The sequence below is a fragment of the Prunus avium genome, chromosome 2, assembly GCF_965620075.1.
Source record: "Prunus avium chromosome 2, drPruAviu1.hap1.1, whole genome shotgun sequence".
Classification (NCBI taxonomy): domain Eukaryota; kingdom Viridiplantae; phylum Streptophyta; class Magnoliopsida; order Rosales; family Rosaceae; genus Prunus; species Prunus avium.
The window spans coordinates 39,644,237-39,658,276 of NC_142285.1; the positions used below are offsets into that span (position 1 = coordinate 39,644,237).

At 40.1% G+C, this 14,040-nt stretch overlaps 4 protein-coding genes across 4 annotated transcripts; 2 read left to right on the forward strand and 2 right to left on the reverse strand.

The window, feature by feature from the left end:
• Nucleotides 1-1,901: 1,901 nt before the first annotated feature.
• On the forward strand, nt 1,902-4,386 carry LOC110756605 (uncharacterized). The gene is made up of 5 exons (XM_021958048.2): nt 1,902-2,549; nt 2,663-2,983; nt 3,074-3,431; nt 3,552-3,665; nt 3,775-4,386. Exons 1-5 carry the CDS (start codon nt 2,211-2,213, stop codon nt 3,885-3,887), a joined length of 1,245 nt encoding a protein of 414 aa, XP_021813740.2. The 5' UTR covers nt 1,902-2,210; the 3' UTR covers nt 3,888-4,386.
• A 3,033-nt stretch (nt 4,387-7,419) lies between these two features.
• On the reverse strand, nt 7,420-9,024 carry LOC110756604 (uncharacterized). The gene is made up of 2 exons (XM_021958047.2): nt 8,657-9,024; nt 7,420-7,973 (listed from the first exon to the last, which is right to left on the reverse strand). The coding sequence occupies exons 1-2, from the start codon at nt 8,928-8,930 to the stop codon at nt 7,681-7,683; spliced, it is 567 nt and encodes a 188-aa protein (XP_021813739.1). The 5' UTR covers nt 8,931-9,024; the 3' UTR covers nt 7,420-7,680.
• A 705-nt stretch (nt 9,025-9,729) lies between these two features.
• On the reverse strand, nt 9,730-10,662 carry LOC110756602 (17.8 kDa class I heat shock protein). The gene has a single exon (XM_021958046.2). The coding sequence runs from the start codon at nt 10,421-10,423 to the stop codon at nt 9,926-9,928; it is 498 nt and encodes a 165-aa protein (XP_021813738.1). The 5' UTR covers nt 10,424-10,662; the 3' UTR covers nt 9,730-9,925.
• A 449-nt stretch (nt 10,663-11,111) lies between these two features.
• Nucleotides 11,112-13,405, forward strand: LOC110756601 (UDP-glycosyltransferase 76F1-like). The gene is made up of 2 exons (XM_021958045.2): nt 11,112-11,654; nt 11,794-13,405. Exons 1-2 carry the CDS (start codon nt 11,186-11,188, stop codon nt 12,693-12,695), a joined length of 1,371 nt encoding a protein of 456 aa, XP_021813737.2. The 5' UTR covers nt 11,112-11,185; the 3' UTR covers nt 12,696-13,405.
• The last annotated feature ends 635 nt before the right edge of the window (nt 13,406-14,040 follow it).

Sequence of the window (14,040 nt, forward strand, 5' to 3'; positions counted from 1 at the left end):
ATGTGCCAGCAAAAAGCAATCGTGAGGTCAGCATCACTTTCCATTGGATTAAAACTTGAATCTTGGCATGGCAGCAAAAAAAATTACTGGGCAGAGATGTTGATCATGTCAGGCAAAGGCGAAGAAAACAAAATAATAATAGCAAATCATGAACATTAGAAGGCTAATTAAATGATTATGTCTGCTACTTTAATTAATGACGACGAAGTTGAATAATTAATTCTGTCAAGATAAAAAAGAAAAAGAGGGAAGAATGCAGCAGTGACCAAAGGAAACAAAATTTTGGATAAAATTACGTCGTGGGTTCCACTGCTAAATCATCTTAATCAACAACAAAAGGGAATTAAAGCAGCAAAAGGAAACGGATTTAAGGTTTGAATGTCAGTGAGATTTGAATCCGATTTGCATTGGGATCGTCCACTGAGAAATATTACTTCAAAAAATTGATATCTAATTTCTTCGTAATATAACAAAAAAGAGATTATGTATAATCAACAATGATCAAATAATTTCGATACATTTGATATCAATTACGTTGCTTTATAGATTCATAATATCTGTGGATAAATATTGACAATATAATACGAGATCATTCAATTATGCAAATCTTCTAGAATATTAATATGAGAGAAACTTTTGAATTCTTCATGCCCTTGAGTTGAATTTGAACTTGGAAGTAGCTAGTAGTTGCTTAGGTGATCACTTATTATTGGTCTCTAATTTGGGAAGAATTGACATATTGTACCTGTTGAAATTAGGAGAAGACATTGCATGACCTATTGTATTTGTATATAGTTTGCCATCTCTAGCTACCAACAGCCAGTCCAGTAAATGTAGCGACTAGTGTCTTTGAGATTGACATTAATGTTAATGGACCTGGTTAATGGCTCTTAATCAACATTAGCTGGAAAAGAAACAGCCTTAGTTGACTTCATTGCGATGATGCTTTTGGTATCCCTCATCTTAATAGCGACACAAAATCTAATGTTGGGGTTTTGATGTCATCTTAAAAATACATATAAAATACAACGAGTCTGTAATTTAAGTGGTTAAAAGAAATTATTCATCCACTTTTTAGGTTATGTGATCGAATTTCTAATTCTTCGATATCATTTATAATATAAAAACAATAAATTAATTGTAGTGAGGTCACTTCATAATGATTAAGATTAGTAACAAGTCAATAAATAGAATCAAGTAGAAAGTGTTGCCTATATTCTATTTTGTTGTTTCATTTTGTTTTTCTTTGTGTCATTGCATGTCTTAAGATAAACCCCCTTAAAACAAAGTATAAACCCAAACCTTGGCCAATGGCTTAATTGTAAATAATAAGAATTTGTCAATGAGGGTTGGTTCAGTTGGTAAGGTCTCTGTGGTGTGTGTAACACCATTAGTGTTCAAGTCTTGCTGCTAGCAATCCTCATTTGTGTGGGATCTATAATTTCCTATATAAATCCATACCAGTTGCAGCTAATAGTTAGATGCCATGCGTAAGTCATTTCAACTCGAGATTGAGGATTTGCCCTAGCATTAGTGGTGAGAGTAGCCAATCTCTCCTAAACTTTTTTGAACAAAAGAATAAGAATCTAAAAAACCCAATTATTGATTTATATAAGCAGTAAAAAGCAAGCACCCACAAATCTCTGCACACTCTCCTCCTCAATTCATTCCAATTTCCAAATTCCAATCATATATATAAATAGTATATATATAGTCCTCCAGTTGAAATGAAATGTGTAATTTATTAAAAGAAAGGTGGGCAAATTAGAGAAAAGGCAGGTGGGGTTTACATACAAGGACAAATGTATCCAACCACTGGGTCAGTCATCCAGTTGTTTGCACAATCTCCCAGCGAACGAGCCTTCTTTCTCTCTCTTTTAATTTTCATAATTTATTTTATTTTATTTTATTTTCCAGTGTCTCAAATACACCCTGAAACCTTAATAAAGGCACCTTGTCTTCCACTTCGTCCTCAAGCCCCAACCCCATCCCTTCACTCTCTCTCTCTCTCTCTCTCTCTCCCCTTTGTCTCTGTTGTTTTTGTTGGGTCCCAGCCTGCAAACTCAAAACTGGGCTCTCATTATTAAATCTTCCCCAACCAGCAACACTATCTTCCACTCCCACACAAAGTTCAAAACCCATCTTCTCTCTCTCTCTCTGCTTTCAGTTTCCTCATCCATTTATACTGACCCTTTTCAGTTTTAGCTCATATGGCTGAGTCACGGGACGATCCCGAGTTCTATCTCCCAACCCACTTCCTAACAGACGACGTCGTTCTGCACAACATGGACGACAACAGCTTCCACCAAAACGGCGTCGGATCAGTCGCCCGCTTCCCCACCGAGTTCCCCTACGAGTTCGATTCCTCCGACTCTAACTCAGCCCTCAGCTCGCCTGTCGAGTCCGTGGTTGGCTCCACTGAGACTGAGAGCAGCGACGAAGAGGACTTCCTCTCCGGGTTGACTCGCCGCCTCGCTCAGTCTTCGCTGCAGCAGACTCACCAGACTCTGAAGCTCTCTGTCCCCAACTTCAACAAAGACAAGCCCGAGGTAGGCTTTCGCAGCTTATATAACTGGCCAGAGTTTTTACTCTTTTTTCTTCTTCTTGTTTGTTTAGATTTTTGAGCTTTTTTGAGTGACCGAGTTTTACTGTGTTGACTCAGTGGGTCATGGCCGGCTCGCCTCAGTCGACTTTGAGCGGAATCGGGAGCTGGTCAAGCAACGGAAGCCCGACAGGCCCTTCTTCCCAGGTGCCATCCCCACCAACGACGCCGTTTGGAGCTCAGAACGACACCTGGGATCTGATATACGCAGCTGCTGGGCAAGTTGCGAGGTTGAAGATGACCAATGGTGTTGAAGGAGCAACCAAATTCAGCAACCATAGCCGAGGACTTCTGGGCCCACCTCGGAGCCCCAGTCCTTCGTCCCTGCCTTGTGTGAAAAACCCAACTCCTGGGCTGTGCTCTAACCAGAGCTTTAATCAGGTAAAACCCAGTTCATTTTTGTGCTAAAACAGAGCTTTTTGGTGCGTTTGTGTTGTGAACTAACATGATGGGTCTTTTGGGTATTTGCAGTTTCAGCATGTGAGGCAGAACCAGGTGCTCAACAAGCCACAGTGCTCTGCAGCTTGGGGAAAACAAGGCCAGCTTCCCTGGTCAGCATATCAGCAACAACAGCAACAGATCCAAAGCAGAGGGAGAAGTATTGCTGGGTATGAGAGTGGTCGATGTGGGCATGGTGTGAGTTTACCCCAATCTGCATGGCCGCCTCTGCCAGTTCAGCAACCCCAAAATCAACATCCACAGCGCAACAATGCATCCATGCGTCCCATTTTGCCCAACGGATCTAATATCAAACGGGAGTGTGCAGGAACAGGCGTGTTCTTGCCTCGCAGATACACCAACCCTGCTCCTGAGCCTCGCAAGAAAGCAGGTACCAATGGGAACTCTTTGAATTTTGGATTTGAGATTCTAAAACCCAACTATTTGTGATTAGGACCGTTCTGTTTCAATTTGGAACTATTTTGTTTAACATGTTGTGTTTAAATTACAGGTTGCCCAACTGTTCTGCTCCCAGCCAAGGTAGTTCAGGCCCTCAACTTGAACTTTGAGGACATGAACAGTCAAGCTCCGCCGCGTTTCAACTCCGGTTTGGCCCCAGACCATGGTATGCCCCGTTCTTTCCATTTATGTAACGTTTGGTGTTTCAGATCTATCTATCAGTCTAATAAATTTTGTTGGTTTCTAATAAATTTTTTCCAATTTGAATATTGCAGAGGCTCTGTTGGCCAGACGAAATGCACTGTTGGCTCAGCAAAGACTTGGGGGATTAAGGCCAGAGGGGCCACTGAATTATGAAGTGCGCCTGCCTCAGGAGTGGACCTACTGACTCAGACTAAGATTAGTTTCTGTTCCAAAGGCAACAAGCAAGTATTATAGAAGAAAGTAGATTTTCTGATATATGGTTTTTTATTTATTTTTATAATGAAGGAGATTCAAGTATGTGAGATTAGATTAGGAGCAAATAAGAAGATATCCAGGTTTTTTTTTCGGAGGATGATGCTGCAGCTTCTGTGGGGGGCTAAAGCTAAAATAGCTTTTAGATTAAGGGAACATAAAAGAAGAAGGAAGATTAGTATTATTATTAGTAGGAAGGAAGAATGTGCTTTTTTTATTTTTATTTTTATTTTTTTTCTGTTGGTGTTTTTTTGTAATAAATTTGGCTAATTGTTCCAAATTTCTATGGAGGGAAAAAGGGTTTTAGGGTGAGGGTGATTAAAATTCCTTGTTCTGTAAGTGAAATTCACAACCCTATTGTATTATCATCCCTTGGGGAAGTAAGATTTTACTAATAAGAAAGTGATTAGTACTCTGTTAATTATTGCTTATTTGTGATGTTTGTTTAGTGTATTAGGTCAACCAGTCAAAAGGCTTAAACAGATTTTGGTTCTTAACTACTTCACTAATCACAGGTCTTTATTGATCTAACACTAATCAAATCATAATCGGGCCCCATGATAAAGCTGCACCCTTATACAGTTGGTTACAGTTGTAGCACATTTGCCCAAAACCCTTTTAGAAGCCATTGAAGCCAATTTCTAATGCTTGATGCTTGCAATGAGTGACAAGTCCTTGCTGGCGATGGCCGGCCATTCTGCCATAAATATCTTTTGGTTTTATTTTATACCACGATTCAGTCAAATGATAACGGAGTGGTGTTTTGCTTCTGCGTGAAGGTTTGAAAATTTGATGTACTTTACTATCCAGATTTGTGATTTCTATGGCCCCCCCCCCCCCACACACGATTCCTATCTCCCTTTCGGTCTCTCTAACAATTTCCGTTTCATTTCCTTGACAGGATTGCTTTTCTACACTGCGAATTTGAATCACACATTTAAGCGATAATTCATTTAAATAAAGATTCGAATTTAAACATCTTATGTTACCAGACTGTGCGAGAGACTCACTTGCAGTGGTATGTTATTTGAACTGATTGCCTTCACTTTAGTGAAAGGTGAAAGATATCAGTACCTTACAAAAAATGGAGTTGTAAAAAGCTTGCCTCCTCCAGTGGGTTTAAATTTAGACCCACCAGCTTTCATATTATAAGTTAACCAGCTTGTCTAGTTCATAATCACCCTCGTGTTTGTACAGTTTTGAATTAGAGAAGGCCGGCCTCCAATTATAAACAAACCATGCCATGCCGCCATGCCTTGTTTTACAAGATCCAAGGCACCTTTTTTTTCCCCCTTCATGATTAACACAGTGAAAGGGCTTAATTTTATTACTTTGTTTGACCAAACCAATCATCAAACAAAAGCAAACAAAACAATTTAGGTAACCAACTTCTTTAACATATGCAGTAGGGTTTTGTTCTAGCATTGGATGCTGTGATAGCAGAGGTGAAATTTGTGTTTTGCTCATTTGAAAAAGATTTAAAAACTTAAACCTCGTGTTTTATCTAATTAGCTGTATGTTTGCAAGGGGCTTGTAACTCAAGTAGTTCATTTATTATTCTTGTACCGAGGTCTTATGTTTGAATCCTCCCTCTCTCTATATCGCTTGTTTTAAAATTAACAACACGAGTAACACCATATGGATCGACAACTTTATTCATACAAAAATAAAGCCTAAATTGAGATGTAGAGGAGGTCATAACATAAACCAGACACTTGATAGAGGGGAGACCTTGGTGCTTTAATTTGATTCTTTTTAGGGGAAAGCCTTAATATGCTCTCTGAAGTGCAGTTGAGTGTACCCAGCAACCAACCAAACCAATCAAGGAACATGGAATTAGAGGGGTTCTCCGCACATGGTGGGTTCAAACACCTTCTTGAAGAAAATATTATAAAAAAGATACAAGGAAATATAGTATGGAAAAAAAACCTTTGGCAGACGAGTTCCAAGCCACCAAAAAAAAGAAAAAGAAAAAGGAGAGACAGTGACGTTCCTACAGTTTATATTTGATTTATTAGAGATGAAGCCTTTCTTTCCGGCCGTCAATCACGTTCTGATGGGTCCAACTTGGGCCGGATCAGCTCCAGCATTTGTTTATATTTCTTTTCCCCTTGATGACACTTAAGAATTATGATTAACGACATCCAATCTTTGCTTCAAACACACAACATACTAATGCTTTGCTTATTACAATCATTAAAAAAAAAATCAAATACATGAAGAAAAATCTTAGTAGTCTAATTTAAAGTGTGTTTCTCTAATCCTATAATCCACGGAGACTCGAAAACAACAAATATTAAATAATATCACGAGTGATGAGCCAAAATGAGCATGATATTGGTTTGATTTGTGTTTAAAAAAAAGAAAAAAAAGAGAAGTAGATAATGGAGGGAGGTTCACACTTCATATTCATTCACGTTGATGCCGTCTGTGATGCATTTGTTCAGTTCACCATTATTAGTGGCGTGCTACTTGCTAATCATGGTGCTTGATATGCCTTAATCCTCAATAATATAATTTAGCGTTAATGATGAATATACAAGAATTTATGTATTTAAGTTTGTAACTGAAGGGCCGCACCATTTCTTGCCAAGTTCAAGTAGTAGTTTGGAGTATTTACTTACTTAGGCAAGGTCCTCGGTTCGCTTCTTAGCATTTGTGTAGTGTGTGTGTTTAGTATACTATTACCCCTCTTAATAGGAAATGTCTTAACAAAAGAAAAGTTTGTAACTGAAGGATTGTTATATTTATTTGATGCAAAAGAAAAGCTCTTACGTTTCCAGGTTAAATCATATCTGTACTGTTTGACACAGAAGTAAACCGTATGGGACCATAGGTGTTAACCCAGCACATAATCCAGCAACTCAAAGCAGGAGAGAGAAAGAGGGCTTGTGGAGCACATTCGCCTTAGTAAAGCTCGCTAAGGCCATGCCTACGAGATGTGATATATGATTGGGCATGAATCATGATTAGGTGAGTTGTTATAAACATCAAATTAGAGATGGGTTGCTGTATGTGTCGTCCCAATGAGCGTTTCTTTTTGGGTTTGTTTTGATATTATTGGGCCTATCTTTAACCACCCCGAAAAATAAAAGAAGAAGAAGAATTGTAATGTCTTCATTTTATATAGATAGAAATAAGATTGAGAAACAAAACTTGTTCTCCCTTCTTGTTCAATCTTTAACTTGAAAAAATGAGGAAGAGAACAGGTAAAATGGGTACCACAGACTATATAATTTTCAATTATGTACCCTACAAGAATGCAGTCAAGGATCTGAATTATATAAATGTTGTACAGAAAATAAACCAGAGAAGAAAAGAGGAGGAAGAAGAAGAGGAAAAGACCAAACTAAGATGTACAAAAGTATCACTTTGTTTCAAGTTGTCCCCTACACAATTGCATCTCCAAAACCAGAACCAGAATGATAACCATGTGGGTTAGCTGCTCACAGTGGCAAGGATAGTTGGGGGAGAAATTAAAATAGCGAGTTGACATTGAAACCTCCCCAAGATCAAGGATCAAGCGGCAACATAGAACTTGAGTCAGAAATTAAAAACAGATGGTAACTTCGAATAAAAATACACAAGTGAAGGATGCTCAAATAAACTGACGACAAGGTCAAACGAACTACATGTCGTAATTGATAGCTGATTTATTTATCTAGTCCATGATATATCTGTAGGATCAGCAATTCTTCAGATGAGTTTGTGCAGACTGCGAGGGATTACTTCCATTTCTTGAACTTGCCCCCACCATGCTTGCCAAATTTGCCCTTATGCTTCCCAAATTTCCCCTGCTTGAACTTGCCATGCTTGCCCCCGCCGTGTGATGAAAAGTGAGAACCGTGGCCAACATTGTGAGCACCATGACCCCCATAACCACCACCATAACCACCACCATAACCGCCAGGAATGCCAGGAGTGTGGTGAGATGATCCGTGAGTAAGATGTTGAGCACCATAAGCAGCTACAGCAGCAGCTGCACCACCAGCCAGCAATCCCCCTACGCCGTGGTGCCCTGAAGATCAAATAACACAACACAACCACTTAACAAATCACACTTGCACACGAACACATGCACAGCAGCTATAATTTTAACATTACCAAGCCATAAATATATATATAACTTGAGACTTGAGAGAACAGCTCCTCATCCTCAAGCTAAGCAAACTCCATATGAGCACATGGAAATTGATTAATTAAGATCATTCCGACATTAAAAGAACGATTCTTTGAATAAATTTGCAGCAACATATGCAGTAAGTAACACCGTGAAAACCAATTCCGGGTAAGTTGGTGCCGGATTTTCTTTTTCTTTTGCAGATGACACCATATCACGAATTAAGAAGACTTGTTCTAATCTTCTAAGAAACCAAATAAAAACTTTCGGCTTTCCTACTTGATGCATCATAATTCATAAAGGGTTTTGTCATCCAATGGTGACATCATTTTACTTTATTTTGGACGATAAATCAAAACATGAACTAGGAACAAGAGAATCTCCTAAAGAGAAAAAATTAGAATCGAAGTACAATCAGGCACAAAATTCAGCCATGATTTGAGTGAGGGATCCATTTAGTCACAATAAATTCAGGCATAATAATCTTAATTATGAAACCCTAAAATTGTAGGGTCAACGCCAACCTAACACATAGTTTTCAAGTTCATGAACATGGACAATTTGGGAATGAATGAATTTACCAGATGAGCCTTGATGGCCAGCAGGAGGATATCCAGCCGGTGGGTAGCCTTGTTGTGGCGGGTAACCCTGCTGCGGTGGATAGCCCTGTGGAGGGTATCCCTGCTGCGGCGGGTAGCCCTGTGGAGGGTAGCCCTGCTGCGGTGGGTAACCCTGCTGCGGCGGGTAGCCCTGCTGAGGTGGGTAGCCGTGTTGACCCCCATGTCCAGGTACAAGGTGACTAAAAAGCCCTCTGTCAGCTTCATCTTCCTGATGCTTATCCTTGCCACCGCCCATGTTTTGTTTGTTGTTGTTTCAGTTGAAAACTTGAGAGCAAATAATAAAGGATGCAGATATGAGGCAGTAGGAGGCGCGCCTTTTTTATAATGAAAAATATCGTTTTTATTTCCCTATATTTATGGACGCGGTTGGTCTCTCTCTCCCATTATGACTTAGTGCTCAAGAATCTATCAATTGATTGGACGCGGCGAATATCAGTTGGACGCGTCCAGGACGCTTCTTGGGCCGGCTTTATGGTCTTCACATTCATTCTTCTAGACACCCAGCAATTTAGTCAGAACACCCAGATACCAGAAACAAATACCCCTTCGCTCTTGTTCGGTTTATGTTTTTTGGGTTTCATTTCCGAATCAAGTTTCAAAAGGTTCACGAACCCATTTCTATATTTCTATTGCTATTCTTTTTTTTTTTTTGGTCTGAACCATTAAGGTGGTCCTGGATGGGCCCCAACTAATTTCTATTGATATTCTTTATAGCTGCAACAACCACCCAACAATTTAATCAGCACATCCTACGCAACCTTTTTGTTTAGGTTTGAAAATTCAAGTGATATTTTAACTATTCTAATATACAGGTAAGTAGATCGAATTCGAGTACAAAGAAACTAACCACACATGCCATGCCACCATAACCCCTTGTGTTAAAAAATAAAAAACAAAACCTGACACACTGTTAAATTAAATTAATTAGCATAATTCAACGATTAAGATATAGAATGACTCGTATCTTGTTAGCCAGTGATGTATTCCGTTCCAATTATTATCAATTAAAATTTCTATCTTTTCGAGGAAAAAAAAAAACCAAAAGTTATTTTATTATTACTGATCCAAAACTCAATTAAAGCTGAGAATACATCAAATTCTTAATCTTATTCTTAACAGATGAAACACACCACACACGTCAATATGCCAAAAGACTGTCACATATTTTTTATTTTTCACACTCGATAATACTTTTACTCGAAAGAAGCCCCTGTCTGTTTAGTCTTCTTCTTAGCCAGAAATCTCAACGGCCTTAACATCAGGCTTCTTCACCTCCTCTTTGGGCACAGTCACAGTCAGCACCCCGTTCTCCAAACTAGCCTTCACCTGCTCCACCTTCGCGTTCTCAGGCAGCCTGAACCGCCTCAGGAACTTGCCGCTGCTCCTCTCCACCCTGTGCCACTTGTCATTCTTCTCCTCCTTCTCTCTGCTCCTCTCTCCGCTGATCTGCAGCACCCTTCCTTCCTCCACCTCCACTTTCACCTCCTCCTTCTTCAGCCCCGGAAGGTCCGCCTTGAACACGTGCGCCTCCGGCGTCTCTTTCCAGTCGATCCTTGTGTTCGCCACCGCCGCCGTCTCGCTCGCCAGCTCCGACCGCGGACCTGACGAGACCGCGTTGGTACCGCCGCTGATCAACGGGAAATCCTGGAATGGATCCCAGACGTCGAGAGAGAATGGGTCGAAGACGTTAGTCCTTCGGCCGCCGAAGATGCTTGGAATCAGAGACATTGTGAATGTGTGAGTGAAAAGTGTTTGATTTGTTGGCTAATTGAACTCGTTTGAATTGCTTTGGCCAATTGCTCTTCTGTGTTGGTTCGTTGGGAGGGAATATGAGGTATTTATACCGAGAAGACGGGCATTTTCGTAATTGTGCTACTGTCCCTTCCTGATGTTTCAGGAGGATGGAGTGGAGGGAGCGAAGAGAAGTGTCTGGTGTTTTCTCTAGAGGGGGAGAGGTTTCCAGAGAGACAGAGAGAGAGAGAGAGCGCACTCGATTATGACAAGTGGCATAAGATCGACGTACGTGCAAATATAGGGGCTATTGTGACTTTTTACTTGTGGACTGTTGTGGAATAAGGGTCCAGCCCATATTCAAGAAAGAAGGAGGCTAAAGCCCAACAAACGAAAGCACCAAGAGAGAAAGAAGCCCAATAGCTATAACCACTTCCCATATAAGACTGATGACGTTGTTTTCAATTTATTATAACGAAGGAAAATTGGTAACGCAATTCCTCAACCCGTTTATACACGGGTGTTTGAATTCTTATTCTTATCCACAAGTTAAGTCGCCGAGAAAAATATCATACTTTGAATTCAAACCCTCCACTGACCAATCACAAAGGCTTATGGTGTGGGTTGCCTGTGTTGACCAGTCATATAAATCTCACAATAAAGAAAAATATATTGTCTATAAGAACTCAACAAGTAGCAAAGTATTAACAATCTCAGAATCAGAAGCCAAGCAAACACAGTCAGTGATTCTGAATTCTAATGGAGCAAAGCAGAGGCCTGAGATTGATACTTCTCCCACTGCCATTTCAAGGCCATATAAACCCCATGCTAGAACTGGGCAACCTTCTTCACTCCAAAGGCTTTTCCATAACCATCGTCCACACCAAGTTCAACTCTCTCAACCCTTCAAGCCACCCACACTTCACCTTCCACTCAATCCCTGTCGACGTATCTGAATCTGAGGCCTCCATAAAGGAAGCTGGCCGTCTTCTTTCTCTTATAGACGCTAAATGTGTTGAGCCTTTCAGGGAATGCTTGGCTACCTTGTTATCCGATGCGGAGGACCCTGTTGCTTGCTTGATCTCAGATTCTCACCTTCACTTCACTCCATCAGTTGCAGAGAGCTTTGAGCTCCCAAGGATTCTGTTAAGGACTGGGGGCGCCGCTTCCTTGGCTGTTTTTGCTGCTTTTCCACTTTTGAAGGAAAAGGGTTACCTCCCAATACAAGGTACGAGTTCAAAGTTTCTTTCTTTCTTTCTTGGTTTTCTTTGTTCGTTGCAATTTGCCTGTATATATCAAGACAACAAAATTAATGTTTAAAATTGCTTGCACTTATAAATTCGGTTTCTGTTTTTGACATTGATTAGATTCTCGACTAGAAGAGCCAGTGACAGAGCTGTCACCATTCAAAGTTAAAGACCTGCCCAGAATGGACACTTGTGACCCTGAGCTTATTTACCAACTGATAAATGAACCTAAGGCCTCATCTGGACTCATTTTCAACACTTTCGAAGACCTTGAACAACATGCACTTGCCACACTTCGCCAAGATTCTTACCCCAATATTCCAATTTTCCCAATAGGCCCATTTCACAAGTGTGACTCTGCAGCATCCTCTTCTTCAATTGGCTTATTAACAGAAGACCAGAGTTGCATTTCATGGCTAAACACTCAAGCACCGAAATCTGTTGTGTATGTTAGCTTTGGGAGCCTTGCTACAGTAAAAGAAGCTCAGTTTTTGGAGATAGCTTGGGGACTAGCCAACAGCAACCACCCATTCTTGTGGGTGGTTCGACCCGGATTAGTCCATGGATCAGAACCATTGCCTGATGGGTTTCTTGAGAGTTTGAATGGGAGGGGCCATATTGTGAAATGGGCTCCACAGAAACAAGTACTGGCTCATCCAGCAGTTGGAGCCTTTTGGACTCACAATGGTTGGAATTCTACATTGGAGAGTGTTTGTGAGGGGGTCCCTATGATTTGCATGCCATGTGTCAGTGATCAAATGGCCAATGCAAGATATGTGAGCCATGTTTGGAAGGTTGGGGTGCAGATAGAGCATGGGATTGAGAGAGCAGAGATTGAAAGAACCATTAATTTGTTAATGGTGGAGAAAGAAGGGGAAGAGATCAGAGACAGAGCATTGAAGTTGATGGAGAAGGCAAATCTTTGCCTCAAAGAAGGTGGCTCTTCGTCCCAATCTTTGGATGGATTGATTAAACATATTTTATCAATAAAATCCTTTGCTTTTGGAAAGCAGAGTGAGTGATCCCTTGTTTTTGAAACCCCTTCAATTAAATCATGAATTTGTTTGTATGTGTCCTTGTATTACAAAACCAGAAGCGAACAGCAAACAGATTAAAGTGAGGTAATGATGGATGAAGCATTTGATTGTGGAACTTTTATTACCTCTGTATGCACATGGAAACATACATCACACGCAAGAGCAGATCAAAGAGAGGTGGTGATGGATGAAGACATTCATTTGCTAAATTTATAATGTAAGGCACAAAGGGTTTCAACTTGAGAGACAGAACTTGATCAACTTGCAGCTAGAAGGATCAATAATGATCCAAAACGGCATTTCCCTCCAAAACAACTACCTACGCATTTCTACGGTTTCCAATTGAAGCATGCAAGGAAAAACCAGATCAGTTTGCAAACAGAAATCCGGGACTACTTCAACATGAAAGGAAAAACCATATCATTTTGCAAACACATCGTTTAGTACATGAGTTATAGGTAACAATTTTTATTTTTGTTCACCCTATGGCATAGGTATATTACATACTCTTGTAGATATATATATATATATATATATATATATTTTTCATACTCTTGTAGAAATCTTATGGTGTAGGTATTTTGTTCTATTGCCTATTGCATAGGTATATATGTATTTTTTTTCATATTTTCGACAGTGTATAATAGTATTTTATGTACAATTTTTTTATAGGTAACTTACAATTTTTATTTGTCTATTTTTGTATCTAACTTATAGGTAGTCTTCTAATTTATCGTCATAACTTATATTCAGTCTTTTAATTTAGGTTCCTACGGCCATCTCCAACCCAAGGACTTAAACCCAAAATATCCCCCAAAACCTCTCCCAACCCAACAAAATGAAGGACCCAAAATTTGGGAAAACCCAAATTTGGACCCAAATACCAGTCCACTTATTGCCTGGACCCAAATCTTTTGTGGAGCCCACCTGCATCTCAAACCCACCCAATGTGCAAAGATTCTAACGTGGGCCCCACCTCCAAATTTGCAGCTGCCTTTTGTCTTCTCTTTTTTTTTTTTGGGTGAAAACCAAGGTATCCCCCGCGCGATTGCGGGGACTAACCCTCGAGGTACTATCGGCCGCAAAGCGTGGACCTCTCCCAACAAAGTCTGCTCTATTCGCAAGCGCCTGGGATCGAACCCAGGACCTCTTGTTTAAAGGATCCAAGCCCCTTCCACTTGGACCAACTCTTGTTGGTCTTTTGTCTTCTCTTTGCACCACTTGAATAATGTTGTTTTTTATTATTATTTTTATTTTATATGTATATATAACTTAAATCAACGATGGGGATTAAATCTATGCTATTTTAACGGTAAAAAAAAAGATCCAA

Coding starts and splice junctions, on each gene's coding strand:
- LOC110756601 (XM_021958045.2), top strand. CDS start 11,186: ATGGAGCAAAGCAGAGGCCTGAGATTGATACTTCTCCCACTGCCATTT. Junction 11,655..11,793: donor GGGTTACCTCCCAATACAAG/GTACGAGTTCAA, acceptor GACATTGATTAG/ATTCTCGACTAGAAGAGCCA.
- LOC110756605 (XM_021958048.2), top strand. CDS start 2,211: ATGGCTGAGTCACGGGACGATCCCGAGTTCTATCTCCCAACCCACTTC. Junction 2,550..2,662: donor TCAACAAAGACAAGCCCGAG/GTAGGCTTTCGC, acceptor GTGTTGACTCAG/TGGGTCATGGCCGGCTCGCC. Junction 3,666..3,774: donor CGGTTTGGCCCCAGACCATG/GTATGCCCCGTT, acceptor TGAATATTGCAG/AGGCTCTGTTGGCCAGACGA.
- LOC110756604 (XM_021958047.2), bottom strand. CDS start 8,930: ATGGGCGGTGGCAAGGATAAGCATCAGGAAGATGAAGCTGACAGAGGG. Junction 7,974..8,656: donor TGGCCATCAAGGCTCATCTG/GTAAATTCATTC, acceptor TTTGATCTTCAG/GGCACCACGGCGTAGGGGGA.
- LOC110756602 (XM_021958046.2), bottom strand. CDS start 10,423: ATGTCTCTGATTCCAAGCATCTTCGGCGGCCGAAGGACTAACGTCTTC.